We start from the raw sequence: 23,475 nt of genomic DNA, 5'->3' as shown, positions 1-23,475 counted from the left end.
TTTATCTTGAAGTGGTAACATACACTTTAAAAAGTTGTAATATAAAAAAATGACTTAAACATTTTGTCTTTAGCAGCACTTAAATAAGTAATTTTACTATGTCAGCGATGAAATCTATGTAAAAGTAAATTAGCAATTTTATAATTTATCTCATGACAAAGACGCTGGTCAAATTTCGAATTCCTGGGAATAATGGAAAGTGCCAGTCTAGCATTTATTGCTAGAGAAGTTTTGTATAAAGTAATAGATAGAAATAAATTTAACACAAATTTTAATAGAATACATAGAAAATCTTTATTTTTATATCCAGAAATGCATTTATCACCAATGCAATTTGGATATGAGTATAAGAAATATACAATAGTGAAGGAATGATTGCACATAGACTAGATGAAGTTGCATAGATCAACAATAAAAGCTGAAGTTTTTAACCTGACTGCAACAAAGAGCATGGTCACGTACGTCTCCCCAACCTCCATTTCCCTTTGGTGCTTTGAATGGTTTCCTAAAACTTTGGTGAACTGTGAGTGTTTCTGGGAAAAGATAGGAGCTGGAAGAACTTAGCACTTTCATAACTTTGTGTACAACACGATCACTGCTACAATCTTTTCCTCTGTGATGAACTCCGCTATAAAAATATTTTAAAATATTTCATTGCTAAAAGATGGTGATGCGTCAATACATTTAACTTTATAACGACAATTCACAATAGAAGACAGCATTATCATTATAAACAAATATAAATATTTAATGTTAAAACAGCCATGAGGAAATAGACACATTTACCTCTTTACCTTATTTTGATATAAAATCAATATCTAGAGTAGTTTTTACATGAAAATGACAAGTGCAATAGCTTTTGATGTCATTGATGACACTAAATTCAATAGTAAGTTGTCGAGAGAAAAAGGGGGCATTGTGGGCAACAAATGACTCTTTTTTTTTTAAGCGTGCAGTAAGATTTTTAAACATAAAAGAATTTTTCTTTGGTAAAGAGGAAGATAACAGAGGTTAGTAGTCTCCCACATAAACTCTATAAACATAAAGGTGGAATGATGTTTGTTTTTTCTTTTGCAGCAATAATACTAGAAATTAACAACATATTGCACAATGAATAAAATACCTTCCATTTTGCTCTCTTTTTGTCCAATATTGCTTGGTTGAATAGTAAATTACTAGTCAGAATATGTGGGAGGTTCAACTTGATAAAAACATTCACTTTTTGTCTTATTATTATTGGAATTTGTTGTAATAGCTGACTGCTCATATTATGCCAAAAGTGTTAAAATTGAGTTTTTACAGTACTGCACTAAGAAATATTTTGTATTTTATTTATGAGTAAGAGTAGTATTGACTGATTTGTTTTATATTGTACCCCTTCCATTTCATAGGTTTATTTAATTTTACATTTACAAAAATTTCTACAGTGAGTTCCAGCGTTTAGCTCATTAATGTTTAGATTGGATGTCTTTTATTGTATTTCTAAAACATACATCTGATCAAACATTGTACCGTTATGTTTTTAAACTGTACCTCAAACTTTTGTTTCTAAACGCTTTTTATTGTTCATATTTTGTCACAATATGACACTAAAGCTTCATCTTTAGGTTATAAATACCCTACCTTCATGGCTTGGAGCACAACCAGATTGGTTGTTAAAAGATAGAAAATGTTCAGGGATGCCAACTGCTCTGCTTTCTGGTATAGTTTTAGCAAATTATAAAGTAAAATTCCTTAAAGAATGATGGTCACGCCTACTTTTTAATAGAGTAACCAGTAGATGGATGCTTTAACGTTGCATTTTATATGATATTTAGTGGTGAAAAATACAAAACTGAAATAACTTAAATTTCGTCACCACTAGAAAACACTATTTTACAAAGCGGAGCAAGTTGGCATCCCTGAATGTTACCAATTTTAAGTTTGCTCGTACACTTTATACTAATCTCATATGTTTTGTACTTAATTTTCTGTTTAAAAATTGGTTAACACTGATTAATTGAACGTGTTTAAAATTGCCCTTAACACGGTACTTGTGCACTGTATATGTAAAATATTTTGAATTACATCTAGCACAATTGACTTCAATAATCTAATCTTGAGAAACTGATTTAATTCCTTTTCTTTTCAATTAACTCTCATCAAAGGGTTGTGTATTTTGTAAAACAGTTTTATTTTATAGTAGGATAGTCTTAAGCTATGTTCAACTTTTCTTTTTTTATAGTTTCTAACATACCACAGTAATATAAACTATTATGTGCACTAATTAATATATTTTAAAACCATAAAGTGTTTATCATAATATATAAATATACAAACACTGGTCAATAAATTTGAAACCTGCGAGGTTTTCTAATAAATGCTCACTAGTGGCAAATTATGCGAACTTATTTACAACACGAGGTAAATTGCAATAATAAGTAGTGTGTTTGGATGCATTTAACACTAAAGATAGTAGAATAATCATTAACCATTTGAAGAAGGGCTTATTGTTGGTGCTTGTTTGGCGGGAGTCATGATTGTGAAAACCGTATCACTTGCTGGGTTCTCAAAAGCAGTCATATTAAAGGTTTTCAAAAGTTAAAAACAGAACTAAGAATTGCAGTTATTTCTTCGTGACAATGGTTGTAACAGAACTCATCAAGATTCTGCTTGGCATTGTCTTCTGCAAATTATATGTCAGAAAAGAGACTTCACAGTATTTGAGTTTGCAAAATCTCTCCAACAAAGCTCTTCCCAATTGATTTTGGCAGAAACTATGGTCCAATGAGTTGCAGGGGATTGGACTATAAATTCAAATCCTTTGAAGGAAACATCCCATTTCTGCTTGAAATATAGTTTGTCTAAAATAAGAACTCCCCCAGACATTCGTCTGGAACTGCGGTGGTGACTATGTTAACGAGGTATGACTATTTCAAGTTGTTTTGGAGTGGTTTCAGCTCAGGTTGGTAAGCAAAAGGGAAGGGAATCTCTTTCTTTGGTCTATTGTAATTAGTCCTAGAGTGAAGCTACCCTCCCTAAAGTGAGCCATTCTAGTTTTCATAGCACCAGATGGCTTCAGACTTTGTGGCGGGAGGAGTTCTTAGCTTAGACGAACTATACTACCATTTGTTTACAGTGATGTTGGGAAAACTGAAACTACACATCTGAGGACAATAAATGGGTAGTGTGCATGGATGAAACATGTTCCCTTGTTTTGCACTGATGGAAGACATCAAATTTGGTGAGAACTGAACTAAGCTAATTAGCTTTGTTTGCAATTGTTTGGTGAGTTTTAAAGTTTTTTTTCCTCTTTTCAAATTATAGTTCTTTAATTTTTCTAAATAATTAAATTATTTAAAAAGAGCTTTATAAAAGTCAGGGTTATGAAACTGGATATACAAAATAAAAAGCATTTTGTTGTTGTAATTTTTGAACTAATGAAAATGAATATACACACTGGCCAATGAAAATAAAAACCTTAGATTAATATATTAAAGGATCATATTAGCCAATATTCATGAAGGCATTTCAACAAGTTTCCAGAGTGCATTTATGTCCAGAAAATACTATATGCATTGGTTACACAGACTTCAAACTTTTTTTTTCAACGTGTCTCAAAAATTTTTTCTTGGTTTAGCCAGGCAAGATGTTGAATTGTATTATCATCCATAAAGTATTCAACATGTTTGGAGTATAAATAAACGCTAGATGAACATTTTTATAAAAAAAATAATTTTTTTGTCTGACGTTTTTCTGCATTTAGAGCAATTTAAAATTTAAACCTATTTTCTGTAAGTAGTTTTTGTGCTTTAAAAACTCAAAATGATAACGGGTTTTCTACAAATAATTTTTTGTATCATACAACAAACTTCAATAACAAATGACACCTTACAATAAATGTTCATACACCAAAATATGATCGTATAAGGAAAGAAGAGATGCAAAAGAAAGGGCTCTTTTATGGAGAATGATCCCCAACAATGCCTGTGTCATTTTTAATAAAACTAATTTAATAGTAAAAACTTTTAATTTTCAAGATATTCAAATCAGATTTTTTTTATTAGTAGCCAAATATGATTCACTACAAAAGAAACAAATATAAATTTTTCTCATGCTTGCAGAGTATAAAATAATTACTTTAATTACTCATATCTTGTGCTGTTTTAAAATTTTTTTTCTCAAGCAATAATAGCAGAAAAGTAAGGCAAAAAAAAAAGTTTTTTTTAAAAGAATGTCTATATCTCTATAAATATTTAAGATAGGTTTACAAAATTTTGTGCAATTATTACATATAATTGTTACGAGTTACGAATTTTCGGTACATTTGATACATTTTTCGGCATAGGATGTTCAAAAATACTATTTACTGTTTGTAATTAATTGTTGGTCCTTCAAACCTCTGAAAGATTTAAACTGCATTGATAAGAGTAAAAAAACATGATCTAAACACTTCTGAAGTTATATAATTATTCTTTAAGTATTTCTTGAGAAATATGAAAAAATGTATTAGTATAGAAGTGTTTCCATTATTTTCTCTATCCCCTGAATGTATGTATATATACGGTGGTGGCCAAAAGTGTGGACACTTTCTGAAAGTTTCATGTTTTTCAACTTTGTGTGCTTGTAGAATATATTAATTTTCACTTAAATACAAAAGTTTATATATCAAATTGAAGGTAATTTAATGTGAAATTTAATAACAAAAACAGAATTAAAATATCTGTATTACAAAAAAAGTTATGCCTATTTTAGTAGAACAAACAAACATAAATCATTTTGAATAAAGACGTGTTTTGTAATAAAAGCGTACTAGCCAATCACAAACACTGTTCTTAGGACCAATCAAATGTCTGTAACTATAGTTTCGGTTATTTGGATGGCAAAAGAGTTATTGTGGTGGATATATTTTGCGGAATGATGCATACTAGTACAATTAAATAGAGTATTGCTGTTTTTTAATTTTAAAGTCCTTTCTTTTAATTAAACTAATTTTAAACAATGTCATCAACAAGAAGAACTAATTGGACATCTACAAAAAGAAGCCGAATTGTCATATTGAGAGAAAATGGCCTCTCTTATGCTGAAATTGCAAGACAAGTTAGTGGTTCAGTGACTTGTTCTGGTGTACGAAAGTTCTGTTTACATTATGAAAAAACGAAATCAGTGGAAAATGAAGCCAAATCAGGCCGAAAAAAATGCACAAGTGCTGCCGCCGATAGAAAAACTTAATCAGATGCCATTAGATGTGAAATGAATGCAACAGGTATTGCAGTAAGTTCAAGAACAATAAGAAGAGGGTTATCAGGATTTGGACTACAAGCTAGAATTCTGAGGAAAAAACCATATTTAAATCAAAAGCAAAGCGAAAAACGAGTTAAGTGGGCAAAAGAACACATTAAATGGTCAGAGAAAATCAATGGAAGCAAGTAATCTGGAGCGATGAGAGTAAAATATTGCTCTTTGGTAGTGATGATAGAAAATAAGTGAGGCGTAGAGTAGGTGAAGCACTTCATCCTGATTGCATTGAAGCAACTACAAAACACCCAACAAATGTTATGATTTGGGCATGTATGTCTGCAGATGGTGTGGGCCTAATTCAAGTGATTCTTGGCATCCTGAATGCCAAAAAATACATCGAAACTGTCCTGAAACCAAAATTGATACCTTCCATCCGGGATCTCTTCCCCAACAACGCACCATTTATTTTTCAGCAGGATTCAGCTCCAAGCCACACAGCAAAAGTATGCAAAGCCTGGTTTCAAAATAAAGGTATAGATATATTACCATGGCCAAGAAACAGTCCTGATCTCAATCCAATTGAAAATTTGTGGCGACGTTTGAAAATTCTTGCACGAAAAAAACGTCCATCCAATAAAAGACAACTTATTGAAGCTATAATTGATTCTTGGCACCATATGATTACGAAAGATGAACTTCAAACAGTCGTTCACTCAATGAAAAGAAGCTGGGTAGCTGTCTTAAAATATAAGGGTTATCCTACTAAGTATTGATTGTGTAAGTATCACTTTAAAAAAATGCAAATCTAAGATAGATCTTACTATTAGTTGCATAACTTTTTTTGTAACACAGATATTGTAATACTGTATTCATTATTAAATTCTACATTAAATTTCCTTCAACTTGATATATAAAAACTTTTGTACTTAAGTGAAAATTAATGTATTCTACAAGCACACAAAGTTGAAAAACATGAAACTTTCAAAAAGTGTCCACACTTTTGGCCACCACTGTATATATATATGTATGGTGGGATAGCTACTGGGAAAAAAATGGTTAACCAATTTAAACAGATTGATCTTGCCAAAACTTGAGATATTTATTTTTACAGCCTAAGATAAAACCTTTCAAGAAACACAGACATCAAAAAAATATTCCGAAAACACATGCAAAAAAAAGACACGAGAAGTAAACATACGCAGAATATTTCCCTCTAATTTTTGATAAAAGTGCACAACAGGAAAAATATCGCATACCTAACTATAAAAATGTTAATGTGGATCTAATTCTCATTTTGTACGCAACTGTAATATGCATTTTAAAATGGAAGGTCAAAATTAAGCTACCTCGTCTAAAAAAAAAACACGAACCAAAATTGCAAGTAAAAATACTCTTTTAGAGAATCAATAGATTTAAATATTGATGGTCGTAAAATTAATTGCCTAATAAATAGCGAATCAAAGACATGTTGCATAAAAGATTTTTTCATAAATTACCCTTAGATAGTGTTCACTTATTCAGTTGTCAGAGAAAAAATTAATGTGAAAATGTATCAACTTCCAGTTTCTTTTAATGACTCATGTTTCGAAATGCATATACCATTTCCCACAATCAATTAACTTCTAATGCAATTATGACTACTAAAATTATAAAATATTTTCTTGAAGGTCAAAGTGCGGTTTCAAACGAAAATAAATCCTGGAAATTATTGAATGCTGAAAATAAGAATATTGAGATCTTTTTTACCTAGGCACAAAAATTTTGAGTGTGAAAATAAATCTAGGTCAAGGTCTGATTTTATGCGATCAGAAAGATTTTTATTTTTTCAACAGTTATGATGAAAATTTGTTCTTATAATGATATTGATACAGAATTTTCATTATTAAATCAAAAGTAATTCAACGTGCTGTTTTTTTTGCTGTGTTGAAGACAATTTCTGTTTTCACATGTATCTAAAAAAAATTATTGAATCTACAAATTTTTTTTTTCACAATTAAATTACAGGTTAGTTAAATGAATTACCCTCATACTTTTGTAACTCTCTCATGTCTAAAAAATATGAACAATTAGAAAAAATGTGTACAAAAAATTCCTTCATTGATGTGAGATGAATACAAAAGAAAAAGTCCAGACACAACAAACTTCTTTCAAATAATTACTTACCACTCTCCAATATGAAAAACACGAGGAGCAATGGCTACCATAGCAGTTAATGGGGAGGGTAAGCATGTAGCACTCACATGCTGTAATGACCAGTCCCAGTTATAGTCATCAAAGGAACAAAATGCCTATTAAATATTTAATATTTTTAAATGTTGTAAACACAGAAGTGAGATCATTTACAGCTAAAAAATGAGAAACATAAAAGTATTATTTACAATAATAAAATCTAAAAATGTTTGGATTATCAGGGAGACGCGAAAAAAAAAGTTGGTTAATGAAAAATTTGGAAGAATAAGAATTCATATATTTAGAAGAAACAGTTAAGATGTTGGATGAAGTTCTGGACCAAAATGCACAGAGAATGTCATTTTGCATTTAAAACTCAAATAAGCTAGATGATTCATAATTCAATTACCTACATTTCATTTCATAGCTAACTTTTAAATAATTGTCCAAGTTTTATTATAAATATGTATTACTTTGTATTATAAGATATATTCAAAAACAACTATTTACTATAAAATACATGCTTGGATTTGAATAGCGCTTTTAAATTTGTTACAACAAACTATACATGCTGATAAACTTAGTAAATGTAATAAATTATTAATAAAATGTTGGGTTTTCTGCTTGGAACATAAATTGCAGTAGTTTGATATAATCGTAGAACATGTGGTCATTTCGCAGTGCTTTTGATTGTTACATTTGAACAAGGTATATGAAGCAACACAAAGTAAAATGTTTTCAGCTGTAATGTTTTCCCAAAATTTCTTACTCATCAAATAAGTTTTTTAAAAAGCCTCTTTTCTCCCAACCAAACTCAAGTGGGAAAAGGGAGTTTTCAATGTTTATAATACTAAATAAGCTTTAAATGATCTTTATTTAGTTTTCAAACAGAAACTGATGCTGGATATATCTGCTCTGCATTATCTTTTGAAAAATGTAAAATACTTGGTCAATACTCAATTAGTATGGAAAATAAATAATTTCCTGAAAAAAATTATACAAATACAATGAACAATTACAGCATCTTTTGAAACTTTATATTTTCAGTCCCAAACTTCGTGAAAATTCGTTCCTCAATCCAAAAATCTGATTGTTTTTTCCTACAACTGTTTGTATATATAATTATTAAACATCTAAATAGCCTTAAGAAGCCTATATAAATGAAGCAATCATAAAGGATCCTTGATTGGTTTTAACGTCACATGCTGAACATAAACATGCTTCCTTCGTATGCATAAGAGAATTCAATTTAAACATGCTTCCTCCTATTTCAATACTCTATTAGTTTTGAAGCCACTTATATCGTATGATCATTCTTTGTACACTATTAGTTACAAATTTTGTGAATTAAATGTACGCTTTGAAGAGTGCATATGAAATGGAAGTAAGATTATTAAAACTTCAGACTTTATTTATCACTGAAATAACCTTAGAAATGATTATGCAGCTCTTTACAGCAAATCAAGATTTCTTTTTGGCTGAAAATAGAGGTGCGAAAATTCAAAGAAAAAGATTATATTATTTCACTTATTTTTAAGTTTAATTAAGTTATTAGACTGTAATTAAACATTATTTTAAGTCTGTGGCAGATTGGATAGAAATAGTAAACAGATAGAGGGTTGTTTCATAATTTTCTAAAACATGATATTAAAATAAATTAGATAAATAAAAGTACATATTCACAGACACACAAAAAGAAATTCACAATAAGGAAGCACCCTGATCAGTGCATGACATTTCCAATTAAGGGTTCCTATACAATTCTTAATCCTTATGATGTGCCCTTCCTCTCATAGAAGTTTTGCAGACCCACCCAGTATATATTTCCCTATTTCATATCTAATTTTTTTCAACAGGAAACATACTAGTGTTGAGAAATATTTAACAGGTTGATATGTTGTTGTAGCTTCAAAAATAAAAAATTATCAGAAATTACATAAAAAAAGTTTGAACAAAATCAGCTTGATAAAATTAAACAAAGTATAAAAAGTAAAGGCATAAATGAATTTAATTTTTATGAGTTGAGTTTCAAAACCAATATTTTATTTGCCAAACAACTTTTTATATTTTATTAAAATAGTTTTAGGACTAACTAAAAATATTAAAAAATCATACCTTGGCACACTTTTTTATTTGTTCCCATAAGTTCCTATTGATCACCATTCCCATATTGTACTTGCTAGATAGCCATTTTACAATCTCAATCTAAATGCGAACAAATTATAAGAACATTAATGTCACATATGTGTTAAAACTTAATACAGTGTACCACAAAAGCTTAGGCACACGCAAAAATTTTTTATAATAGAGATGGTTCTCTCAATTGTTTTACTGTAAGAATGATAAACAGATAGGAAAAAAAATTATTATGTAAGCAAAAAGCGGTCGTCAAAAAATCAAAGTGGGAAAAAAAAATTTGAGTTATAATTGATAAATGCAGATTAAGAAATTATAAAAGATAAATGCAGATAAAGAAATTGTAATAGATAAATGCAGATTAAGAAATTACACTAAGTCCAATGTACTATATTACACAAATAACACTATAAAATTATACTACAGTTGCAACATTTCAGCTTTTATTATGAATCCTTGGTACCTCTTTTAAATTTCATTCAATACCTGTGTTAAATCAGTTAATGCATGAAAACATTTTCAGTCAAAATTTGAAAAGGAAGTTATCTCAGAAATCTTTATTTAAATAAAACACTAAAAGTTTATGTAGAGTTCTAGCCCAGTGGAGAATTACAAATCCCAATTAAGGCATGAAAAGCTGCAGAAAAAATTCAGATTTAAACCCAGATTATTCAACAAATGATATAAAAAATCAAATGAGTGAAGTCTTAAGAGATTTTATAAGAAGAAAACTGACAAAAACATGAATATCAAATGACACTCATGGCTTTCTCTTTCTTGAACAATATCATAAGCAACATAAGATCGGGCTTGTGAGTACATGACATATTTGTTATTTTTAGTTTCAGGAAAATATGTTTATTTATTTAAAAACATTACTTACAGATAGATTATGTGTAACTTACCTTTCTGCTGAAGGCTGCATAATTATAGGATTTAACATATGTTCCTAAACATAGAATATTACACTGAGGGCACTTCCTGAAATATCAGAATAATTTTATGATGCAGCAACATCCAACATATTAAAAAATTAAGAATTACATGCATAATATGTCTCAGATTTATGCATGCATTACAGAAATCCAGAAAACTATAAGTAAAAAGTTACACAAAAAAGCACACACTGTAAGAGATAGAAAATATTTTTTTACTTTGTTTTAATTGATTTCTAACATTTAACTTTAAAAATTAACAAATGAAACAAATTCTACATTAAAAGAAGACAATGCAATAAATAATATGAGTTAACTACTACTTGATTATATGAATACAAGATCATTAAGAAAAATAAATAGCTTAATTAATATAGTATTTCTAGTTAGAAGTTTGAACTCTTGAAGCAATCACAAACAAATATAGATTTTGAAATATAAAAAAAGTTTTTCTCTTTTTTAAAAAAAAAAAAAAAGACAAAGATAAAAGCAATTTTCTACCCACGCTTAGACTAAAGTAGTTTTTCATGCATTTTGAGAACCTAATTTTAAAAGAAACTAATATTCTTTTCTCTGGATAAATGTTAGGTATAATTTGAATGATAGAATAACTCAGAGGTAGAGTCCAGAGTTTAAATTTTCCTTGGTGACTTAATGTTTTAAGAAATATTCTTTTTCTTTTCTCTTAAGTAGGAAAAATTATTTACAGCAATTTATGATAGTTTTTGCTCAAAAAGACAAATAGGCAGAATGCAAGTTAACCACAAGTCTAAAATTTTAAAAGTGTGATAGAAAGTTAACATAGTAGGTATGAAACATTTTCAACTTTCATTTCAAACTGCTAAACACTAACATCAAAATAAAACAGATGTGTATATCATATGAATACATCATTTATATGACCATATATTTTTATATGATTCTTGCTTGTTATTATGTTCTACTTACACATAGATTTTGGAACAAAAGTTCTTAACTACCCTGTACAGTTGAACTTTAATTTTTTAATACCACAAAAAATTATATATACCCTATGCATTTGCTATGTTTGTTAAAAAAATCTTTTAGCCAAATAAATTTCTCAGTTACCATAGATTTCATAAAATAATTTTGATAACCAAATTTTTTTCCTGAAGAATTTGAATTGTTTCTTTGAATTATTATATGAATCATTTCTTGAAACCATAGTATGAAAGATACAAGTTTAAAAATAAGTTGCCTTAACCATCAATTTTTTGACTAGTAGGCGTGAAATAATTACGCATAATGTCTGCTTATGACATAGGAAAAACTTGCCAATTTAATGAATCAAAAAAAAGAAAACTAATAATTTTCATGAAAGAGTTAATAAGAACAATAATGTTTCAGTATGCAGAGATATGGACGAATTAGAAATAAAAGGGATTAGGGCATTTGAAGATACATCATAAAAGTAAAAAGAGACAAAAACAGAACTTTAAAAAAAAAAAAAACTCAAATGTAAAAGGAAGGATGTTGACAAAGTTTGAAATAATTTTTTTCAACTCCATGCATGTTATATAACCTTTAAAATGTTAGTACAGTTATTATTTTGATTGAATAGTTAAAAAAAATGTTTATTCAATTTTCAATATCCCAAATTTTTAATACTAAGAATTTTTTAGTGACTCCCTTCAAGTTCATGATTTGGAAGTGTGATTGTATACATAAAATACTAATGAAACAAACAAATTTTTTTTATATATTGAAACATTTTTTTTTAATTGTTTGAAAGAAAAAATATTTTTACAATATTTTACAGAATGTGACAGCAAAACATCAGATTTTATAGACAGTAATAAAACATAGGATATGGTCAGACAAGATTTGCAGCATCACTAAAGGTTTACAGATCATGCATTTGAGAAAAAAAAAACTTGTATTGTTTTCTTATGAGGTAAAATAAAACTTCTTGATGTATTGGTAATACTTTGCTTGTTATAAGCCTTCTAAACCCAGGAGGAAAGTGTGAAACTCTATACACGTGCATTATGGAGGCAATAAATTTGCAGTACGCAATATGAACCAAGGATTTCTAAACCCTTCAAATTACAAATTAAAGTATTAAAATTTCATAACTATGCCTAAATTTATAAAAAAACATATTACAGTGCCCTTTTGTGGGTAAATCAATTTCAGAGGTAACATCTTTGAACAAATAACTAAAGTGATACAAAACCACATATTTAAAACCTATTTCCTATAAGATTTCAATTTTCTGTTGTAGTTCAATATATTGTATTCAAAACATGATAAAGAATAGCAAATATGTCAATATCATTATGGAGTAGTTGATATAAAAACATTACCATTTTATTAATTCACTTTTAAATAAAGATAATTTAAAGTTTATGAAATAATTAAGTTGAATTTCTATTTGAAATACAAATAAAAAAGCAACATACGTTATTTTTAGATTTTCAATCATTCTTAGAATATATAGAAAATCAGGAGCTACATAATGATCTTCTTCAAGAAATAGGACTGGACCTATATGATTTTGAGTAATATGCAAACCATCCATCAAGTGATTAACCTAAAATAATATAAAAAAATAAAATTTGGCTCAATTGATCTAAACTTTAAATCTGTATAAAATATCTAACCAAGAGAAAACTCAAACAGCAAACCATTTCCCATATTATAATTTTTCAATAATATTTTTATATTAAATATTAGATGTCATGAAATGAACTGGAAAATTACAAAAAAATATTGTATTGGAAAGCTTTTTGTTTAGTTTGAAAACTTTTGGTCAAATCTCAAAAAGTAATCAAAATCTAAATTCATAAAATATTTTAACAATTGTATTCACTAGATTCAAACTTATTCTTCAATTAAAAACTAAACTTAACACTTTTTCCTTTAACATTGCAAAAAGGTATTTTCGAAATTGGACTTGAAAATAAGAAATGCACATTAAAAACTAAATGCATGCTATTAATTGCCATTAATAAAATTTAAAGTAAAAGAGCATTTAACCCACTGGCAGTTTACCAAATGGACAAAATTGGGAGAATGTTTCTTCCCAATACACTATTTCTCAATTTAATAACATAGAAAAACCTGTTTTGCTATGGGGAGAAGGCTTCAGGTAAAAATTTGACTTTTCAAGTGCAGAACCGTCAGTGGGTTAAAAGTAATTTCTGTCAAGTTTATATCATAACTCAGTTTATTATGCTTTTTTAGATTCATCCTTACAAAGGATACATAGGGACAAATGGAGTAAGAATTTCTAACATATTATAATATTAAAGAGGCAATAAAAAAATTCATTCAATTATAAAAGGTTTAATTTGCAAGTACTTCATTTCAAATTTGCTTAGTTAATAGTTTCAGTCTTTTAATACTGCAATGAAGTGAAATCTCTTCTGTAATTCTATTGTTTTTTTGTACCTAAACAAGAAATTTTCGCTGTATTTGTTTTTTATAAGAAAAGGAGGAAAAGAAAACTAAAGAATGTTCTGAACATAAAACCTAAGGAGTAAGCAATCAAACCTCTAACTAAAATAACCAATCAAAAAAGATCAATGAAGTAAGAAAGTTGTTACAATAAAGACTTACTTTCCACCACCAGTGATGTTTAGTTTGAGTAAATTTTGCTTCACGATAATGTCCATACAAATCAGGATGTTTGGCATTGTTACAATTTCGCTTCAAAGCCCTGGATAAGAAAAATAGCAACAAAGGTATGAGTAAAATCTTATATAGATACAAAAAATATATATTGATATACATTTGCATAGATAAAAAACAAAATTTTAAAAGAATTAAAAGTATTATTCGATTAGTATTTAAAAATTCCTAAAAAACTTGTTAGGACTTCTTCAGTTTTTTAAAAAACCAAATGAAATGAACTAAATATATTTTTCAGTATAAAAATCAGTCTGTTGCGTTAAGATGACAATTTATTATTCAATTAATAATAGTGTATTTTATTATTTAGTGTAAATGTCAGACCTCGATTTGACACTAATTGAAAACAAAATTTTTAGTACAAAAATGTTCTTTTCTTCACACTGTTATTTAATGATATACATACTTTTAATTCTATTATCTGACTAGACAAGGGCTAGATGTGGGAAAGAACTCAGGGACATCAATGTGAACAAAGACTGTAGAGAAATAGTACAGTTTGGATAAGAACTATTAATGAGTATGGAGAATAAATAATGGAATCTGTTATTGTGAATATGATTACTAAGTTAATATAGTCTCTGTAAAATAACAAAAATGATGTCATACAACATAAAAGTATCTTAGAACTACATTCTCTTGCATTCTATATACATTATAGGATAACATAAATGGAAAATAAGTAAACTTGTCTTCTTATTTTCACTGTCAGCATACAAAATCTGCTGCCACACACTGGAAGTGAAAAGACTCAATGTTGATATGTGAAATTCAAATCTAATTTATTTTAAACTCACTATTAAGTATTTGTATGAGCTGTGCCAATCATATATGGAAGCAATTTATGTGGAAATAGTGCTTATTGATGAAGATATCTAAGCAAAAGTCAAAAACTGTGAACAATAGGTTAAGTGTAAGTTGAGAACAATCCAACCATAAATAAAATACTGTGTTGCAGAATTAAATTAAATTGTCAAAAAGAATTGAATTGTCAAAAACAGTGAACAATAGGTTAAGTGTAAGTTGATAACAATCCAACCATAAATAAAATATTGTGTTGAAGAATTGATTTCTCCTGAATATTATTTTGTTGATATTAGGCAAAAGAAAAAATATAAATTTTCTCATAATTTTCTTGAAAGAGTATTTTTATTGATGTGAATTGAAGAAGCTGCTATTGAAAGACAATTTTTTAATAATTTAAAGATAAAAACCATAACCAACAGTAAGTAAGGTTGAAGCTTTTTCTAGTTCTTATCAGATTCAATTTATCACAAATTGACTGCAAAAAAAAAATAAGAGGAATCTATGTTGCATAGTATAGAATTTCACAATTACCAATCTTAAAAGGCAATATTAATTAATTGATATTTTCAGAGAATTAAATAAAAATGTTTTAAAATATGGTACACTGGGAGAAAAAACACTGAAGGTTGAAAATGTATATGCACTGCCAGTGATATAACTCTGTATTAGTATATGTAACGATAATAAGCTAGAATTTCATAAAATAACTTCAACTAAATATTTTAAATAACTGTAAAAGCTTGACTACCCAGAATGCAAGGGAATTGGCGATTTCCGCATTTGTCGAAATTCCATATTCAAAAGACTCATCTCTTAATATTACCATATTTTCTGGAAAAAAATGCCACCAAAATAAAAAACAAAACAATTAGCACAATTGTTGCTGATAAAGGAATAAAAACTATAATAGTAGTCCATAAAAATTATTCTAGGGAAAAAAAAACCCTAATGGATAACACTCTTTCCGAACAGAATGCTTGTTTACATTTGAGCAAAACTCAAAGAGAGGGAGATATTTATTAGAACCGATTAGTATTTTATTGTGTATTTTCAAACATTCCAATTCATCGCTGGAAAAAAATGATAAGTCTTCAAAATTTCTGGTTACTTGAGCTTGCCAGTTAGTTGAATTCCAGATTGTACAGTTTTTATTGTAATAGTTTTGGAAAATATAGCTTAACAAACTAGGAACTCAAGAAACATTCAGGTTGTGGGCTTACTTAGTTTAATTTTGTTTTTAACACTATGCAATTTTATTTTTACACATAAATTAGCTCTTGAATTCGAAACACATATTAAACTGAATAAGATGGGCTAATTTGTTCTGCCCTTTTTTTCTAATTTAACCTCCCTAACATATTAAAAAATTTTTTTTTCTTAATTCTGCAACTATTTTAATTTTTCAAGTACTATGTATATACATGCATATATATATATATACAATATGTATATATATATACTTTAAAAATACTTACTCTTCTTTCTTCATGTTTCGAGGACAATCATTAATATCATGACCAGGGAACTCATTTGGGTGCAACTGAATAGAATTTGGGTAAAATATTTGTATAACCTATAACATTGAAAAACAATTATTAGAAGTTTATGTTGCAATTTCTCTCTAATAAAACATGGTAGCCAATAAAATTTATCTTTATTAGTGTTTGTAATGATAAAATAAATGAACAAATTTAGCAAAACGTTCTAACAACATTAAAATTAACCATTTTATAGACATTGCTAATGCATTCATATCATGAACATGCATAATAGTTCCTTTTAGTTTTAAGGTGTCAATTTTTTTTTTAATGCAAAATACCAAGATTGGAATGATTATTATTTTTTAAAATTTTACAAATATGAGTTTTAAGTAAAACATACCTAAATGTTCACAACGATATAACAAATCGCATGTAAAACAGCTAAAAACTGACTAAGTGTTGTTATACAAACAGGTCACATCCATTTAAAATGAGGCATCAAAATATCTTTATATCAATCTTCTAACAGATTGTATAATGAGTGGAAAAATCTATATCTTATAAAAAAATATTTTAGAGTATACAAATTTTTACAGAATTAAAAATTTTTTCAGAATTATAATTAAACTATTAAAATTCACTGATTACAATTAAAATTCATCAAAAACGTATAAAATTACAAATTGTAAAATTTTTATTAAAACCTGCACAGGTTTCAGTGTTACATCTTTATCAGTAGAATAAAAGACAGGAATGGTAAAAACAGAGATGATTTAATTTGACTGAGAGATCATTCCTGTTTTTTACCTTACTGATTAAGCTGTACCATTTCCATACAAAGATGTGTAAAAGATTTAACAAAAATTTTACCATTTGTGACTTTAAATATTGTTTTTAATGAATTCTAATATTATTACAAAGAAATACCCTCATAAATTTATGCAGCAACTCTATGACTTAACTAAAATTACAGCAGGGTGCGTAGCATAATTATTAAAAAATATATATATAATAATAAGCACCTTTTAAGCACTTAAAAAAATATAATTAGGCAAGGTTGGAAAGTTTTTGACAATTGACGGTTTTATCTAGCTTTAACCGTCATGTTGAAAAAGGAAAAACAACTTTTGGCATTGTTTTTGACAACTGTCAAAAACCATGAAATTTTAAATCATGTAAAACGAATGGCGTTTTCATACGCTACGGAATGACAATAAGCCGAAGTATATTGATTGGGTTTGAATTAATTGTGAAAACGTTGAATAGAACCATGTGAACTGCGTCTTTTTGCATAATTCGTAGCAAAAATCAACATGGTAAAGGAAAAATCACCTTTTGAAAAAGAGAAAATTTAAGCACTTTTTAAACACACCCAATGAAAAAAGCACCTTTAAGCACTTTTTTAAAAACGCAACGCACCCTGTTATTGTATGCTAAATAGTATAAGAGCTTTAAATTCTAATTATATATAGCTTATGAAGAGGTAAAACATAATGGAAGTGGTAGAGTTGGTTCTTGGAAAGGAACATATTTTCTATCCTTATTCAAGATGTCACTTGCAAAATTAATGTTATTCAAGAATCTACAATAGAGTGATATAGAAAAATTTTCAAAATTTTAGAGTGACCTGTTTTATCAAGCTAGTTTAATCAAGCTTTTAAGGAACACCCATTGTAAACTCTTGATTTCATAAATGCAATAAAAAATAACTGAACAAAAATATTATTGAAAAATAAACTGCACAAATACTAATAAAGATCTAAAATTTCAGCTACAACAAAATTGTACTTTTACACACTTACTTTGGTAAAATCAATCCTTTGTATAAGAGCATTGATGTGAGGATCAAACAAATCATGACTAAATACTAAGAGGGTTTGGTTAATATTTTGTGCTTGTTTCATAGACTCTATTAGTGCATAGAGGTATTGTGCCCTATTATGGACTTGTATCACAATTACAACATCATTATCATTTAAAGGTCCAAATTTATCCACATTATTTACATCTTGAAGAGCATTTAATTCTTCAATAGTATCAAGTAATAATTTAATATTTGCAGGAGTAGTGGCATTCACAGAATTCACAATGGCACTATAATTGGCAAAAAAAGTCAATTCAGGATCATTATATTGACTTTTAAGAGGCATAAAAAGGTCTGGCTTCAAATTTACAACTCGTAACTGAAGCCATAAAAATGAGATGACAAATAAAAGAATAATTGTTTTTACAGCGTATGAAGACACTCTTCTCAGCATGGCATGATGAGGCCATCCTCTTGCCATTCCGTCATAACCTAGAAAAATAAAAGAATTAATTTAACAAGAGAGAATTTAAGAAACAGAAAAAAAAAAAATACAAGCAAAAATTTTTTATTAAACATAAATTAAAAATAAAATAGCCATATAAACACTAAAATTTATTAATGAATAAATGAAATTAAACTGAAATATTAGGAGATGTGGGGATGTTTATTCACATCTCTTTTGATAGTTACAAGGTGATTTACCAGGTAGCATAGCTGTCATATTAAAACATCATCAGCATGTAATTAGCATAATATATTTCCATTTCAAGTAATTTTTAATTCCTAATCACTTTTAAACATAAAGTTTTAGGCATCAATGTTACATAAATTAGATGGTAGGATAAATACGGCTGTGGGTCTTTCTTTCTCTCCTTGAAAACAGATGACAGTGCTTTGCTGACTGGCATTTGCCAGCAGATGGTTTTTTGAAATGATGGAAATCTTTCAGCTACGATGTCTTCTCACCAGCGTTGTTTGTAGCTAGAGCATTAGCACGGCAATGTTAGTATAGCTGAGAAGTAGACATGGATCATACTGTTGGCTATTATAAAGCTGGGAACAAATGGTCGACATGCTGAATAGTGATTGTGAACAAAGTTCGTGGTGAAAACTCAGAGTTGTAGAACTCCTTCAAACTTTCAGATAGTGTCTCGCCGATGTTGCCGCACATGATTGCTTCTTTCTATAGTGAACTGTTCATATTGTATGTGCCTATAGCAACTGATAAGCAGCTATGCTCTTTCCATACAATAAACTGTTTCTATAATATTTGCCTATTAGCAGGTGATTAGCTGTGTTTTCTATGTCAAATCCTAGATTCTGTTCTCTACAAGTGTTTGTTAAACCTAAAATAAACCTTACTTGTTCTACTATTTTCTGTTTCATTCATCAACTTTTTACAAATGGTTGCAGAATTTTGGAAGCAAACAGGCAGTAGCTAACAATATACAAAAAATCACGAAGGGGACAAAGTCATTGGACATAATTCGTAGTCACCTTGAGGAAAGTCACTTTTTGTTGATTTAGGGATCAACAGAATGATATTATATAAATCTACTGACATTGATTTTTTTTAGTTTATCTTTTCAAGGTAATCTCTCAACACAATAGTAGATGGCAGAGTTGTCTAGAGCAATGCAAACTTTTTGCAATTGGTATCTCTTAACTGTTCTAAATAAATTGCTAACAGTTTAATTTTAATATAATTTTTGTGGCTACGTAAGCTATTCTTCATCATAAATACTGCCATCATTCGTACCAGTTCTCTCTCTCTTTTTTTTTACCTGTCGTGTCATTCTAGAAGTAAATCAAGGCAGGTTTCTGTGTTGACTTAATGTCAACCTGAACAGTATAACTGTCAGAGCTCATTCTAGGCAGAAAAAAGGGCAGGGTGCAAACGTTTAAAAAAAGGGCATTATTATTCTAAAAGGGCAATAATTTCTTTCTATGGGCTTTTCACATTCTATGAAAAAACATTGTCAATAAGTTAAAGAAATTTTTTTCACTTTACTAACAGTAGCAAAGCAATCATATTTACTCATTTTTATTAATAAATTAACATATATATCGAGTTATTGAGCTAATTAACTTAGTAATTTATTTAAAATGCTTGCATATATTAATAAAATAATAAATGTATGTTTTTAAGTGTCTGTAGTTATGATTTAATAATTAAATTGATTAATAATAATTATGATTTAATGATAGTGGAAGCAACTGCAAACTTTCTAAGACAAGTGCAACAAGGGGGTGTGATGGCTATTTTTCTTTTCCCATATAAATCTATATATTGACAGCAATGACAAACTAAATAAAAATTGTTGAAAATTTAAGAAATCCATTGTACACTTTAGAGAAAAAATAAAGAAGGATTGAGGAAAGAAAGGGTTTAGAGTCTATTACATCAGGGTGGATTCTTTTGACTAAAACGGCAATAGGGTGGATTCTGTTGACTAAAAGGGCAACAGGGTGCTGCGCCCTGTTTACCCTGCCTAGAATGAGCTCTGTAACTGTGACTACGAAGTAGCAGCACAGTTTGAGACTAGAAACTAACTGCTATCTAGCAAACCTGATGTTTCTTGTAATATCATAACTGTCTCCTGGTTAATTACTGACACGTTACAAATAAAATTATACTTAGTAGGTCAGTTTTGCAGTGCAATCTTAAAAAAAGAACTCTGTTTCTTACATTTTTTTTTCTTACCATTTTTTAACCGGTATTTAATTTTCGTGATTTTTTTTTACAATTTTAATTTTATCTTCTGAAAATCATGCTATACAAAATATTACTCATAGTTAATAGTGAAGTAATTATGGGATTTATAATGTGTTCGTATATAAAAATCAGGCATAGTGTGAGGGGGTGAAATCTCATTTCAACCTTTTTATTCTATAAAGTTAATCAATAGATACTTGTTTCTACTTAAATGCGACATCTGGAACATAAAGAAGTATATAATAAAACATAGATAATTATAGGTAAATATTTAAATGAAATAAACAGGTTGTAACAAATTTCTAAAATAATTGAACATGTTAGCCATAAATAAAATACAAACATGATTTACAGTGAAGCACTTCATTTTTAAACAATAATAACGCAACAGCTAAATTACTCAAGCTTCTTTAGGTAGAGCATTTTTTGCAATGTAATAGGAACTCAAGAACGTTTTATGAAAATCAGCAACAATTTTTGTTATTAAAATTGATGTTACATATTAATGTGGGTTTCGGTAATTTTTATCAAGGAATAAGATGTTTTAAAGTGTATAACTTAAAAAAATATATAGCATAACAAGTTTATTTTAGTGCAACAAGTACGTGATTAATTTAAGTTTACAAACAAAATGAGATTGCTAGAAAGCAATTCATTGAAACTTACCTTTTTAACTTTAAAAAAACTGTCTCATTTTGTAAATTAGATAATAAAAATAGAATTGTGCAACGATTTTGCTGGAAATCAGAATTACACCAGCGGCAGCTCATAGATTGCAATACTTTTTTAAAACTAAAAAAGGTTATGAATTAATCTCTCACTTTTTAAAATTAAAATATATATTAACAAATGTAGATAATACAGTCCTACTTAAAATCATTTTAAAAGCTACAATACTTTGCATGTCGTTGCAAGTAATATTATTTAAATTACATGCAATATTTACATTATTTGCACATTTTAGACACAATCGACAAGGAACACAACCGACCACATAAACGTTACTCAATAACAGAAAAACGAAACATCTACCATCTACAACTCTTTCTACACCGACGACGATTATATACTACAGACAGTTAACAGAGTAAACTGTATATTTTTTTCAATGTTTCTTGCTATTTATATGTAGATAAAAAAGAACTAACATTTAAAAAATAATTTTTTTCATTTGCATTCCCAAAAAAACATAAATTTTGAAAACAAACTGAAATTTCTTAAAATATGAAACCAACCAAGATTTCTATACGATTGCGCACACGCGAGAGCGCACTTGCGATACGAAAATGAAGTGTGGGTCAGTGGGAATAAACATGCAATAAAGAGTTGCTGTTGTAGTTCATTTGCGTCGCACTAGAGCTGCGCAATGGGCTATTGGCAGTGGTTCGGGAAACATTCCTGAGAATGATCCGAAGACATGCCATCAGAATTTTGATCCTCTGCAGAGGGGATGGCACCCCCGCTTCGACAGTCCGATGACCTGCACGCGAAGTCGAGCACTTTACGGTAGAACAGTTTAACGAGAACCAATACCGCACACCCTCGCTCCCTACGCAAACTGATCCAAGTGGTCACCCTCCCGCACACTGACCGCAGTCAGTGATGCTTGACTTCGGTGATTTGCTGGAATCGTGTCTAAACTACCAGACCACTGCGGGACGCAATAAAGAGGAATCCAGGATGAAATTCTTCCACTGTTGTTATTCAGTTTCCCTTACAGTTTACATTTCACTTTAGTAGTAGTACTTTTTTCACTTCGCACTTGTGGGGCTCAATAGGCCATTGGCAAAGGTCTGGAAAACTCCGCCAAGGGTAATTCGAAGACACGTCATCACAATTTCAATCCTCTGCATGGGGATAGCTTCCCCATTTTGGTAGCCCGATAACATGAACGAAGTCGAGCACTTTAAGATAGAATAGATTCCCTTTAAACAACAGCAAAGGAATTTAATAGTTACCTAATCTGCTCGTTTTTCTTGTAAACATAATTTTACTCAATCTGTCACAGTGGACAGATCATAAAATACGGTTCCCAATAGATCACCGAAGTCAAGCATCACTGGCTGCAGTCCATGAGCGGGTGGGTAACCACTTTGATCCGTCTGATAAAGGACCGTGAGCGTGCGGTATCGGTCCTTGTTAAACTGTTTTATTGTAAAGTGATCGAATTCGTAAGCAGGTCTTCGGCCTAGCAAAGCGGGAAAGTGAACCCCTTTATAGAAGATCAAAATTGGGATGGCATGTTTCGGATCCTATTATGAATGTTTCGTAGACTATAGCCTATAGCTCATTGTGCAGCTCTGGTGCGACATGAATAAAATTCTGCTATTACAAAATTTGCTCAATAGCCCATTACTTAGCGTTAGTGAGACGTTAACACTCAGGTTATACAATTTAACAATTATAATATTTCAATTCTTTTAAAAAACATTTACTTCTTCTCTTTCACCGACGTCTTTATATCCTTAGATGAGTGTTGAAATAACATTTTTTAAAAACTTTTGCTCAGATGACGCTTTTTTCTCACTATTTTATTAGGTACTACATGAA

At 29.1% G+C, this 23,475-nt stretch overlaps 1 protein-coding gene across 1 annotated transcript; it reads right to left on the bottom strand.

Moving 5' to 3' along the window:
- Positions 1–269: 269 nt before the first annotated feature.
- Mgat2 (alpha-1,6-mannosyl-glycoprotein 2-beta-N-acetylglucosaminyltransferase) lies at positions 270–21,998 on the bottom strand. Its single transcript, XM_016069278.4, has 9 exons — positions 21,592–21,998; positions 18,205–18,698; positions 16,397–16,494; positions 14,043–14,142; positions 12,884–13,014; positions 10,431–10,506; positions 9,505–9,594; positions 7,384–7,508; positions 270–628 (listed from the first exon to the last, which is right to left on the bottom strand). The coding sequence occupies exons 2-9, from the start codon at positions 18,685–18,687 to the stop codon at positions 406–408; spliced, it is 1,326 nt and encodes a 441-aa protein (XP_015924764.1). The 5' UTR covers positions 18,688–18,698; positions 21,592–21,998; the 3' UTR covers positions 270–405.
- Between the last annotated feature and the right edge of the window lie 1,477 nt (positions 21,999–23,475).

The sequence above is a fragment of the Parasteatoda tepidariorum genome, chromosome 12 (genome assembly GCF_982258835.1).
Source record: "Parasteatoda tepidariorum strain Cologne lab strain chromosome 12, Ptep-v5.0, whole genome shotgun sequence".
In the NCBI taxonomy this organism is placed as follows: Eukaryota; Metazoa; Arthropoda; class Arachnida; order Araneae; family Theridiidae; genus Parasteatoda; species Parasteatoda tepidariorum.
Note: the sequence above shows the minus strand (reverse complement) of the source record. Positions and strands in the feature narration are given on the sequence as shown.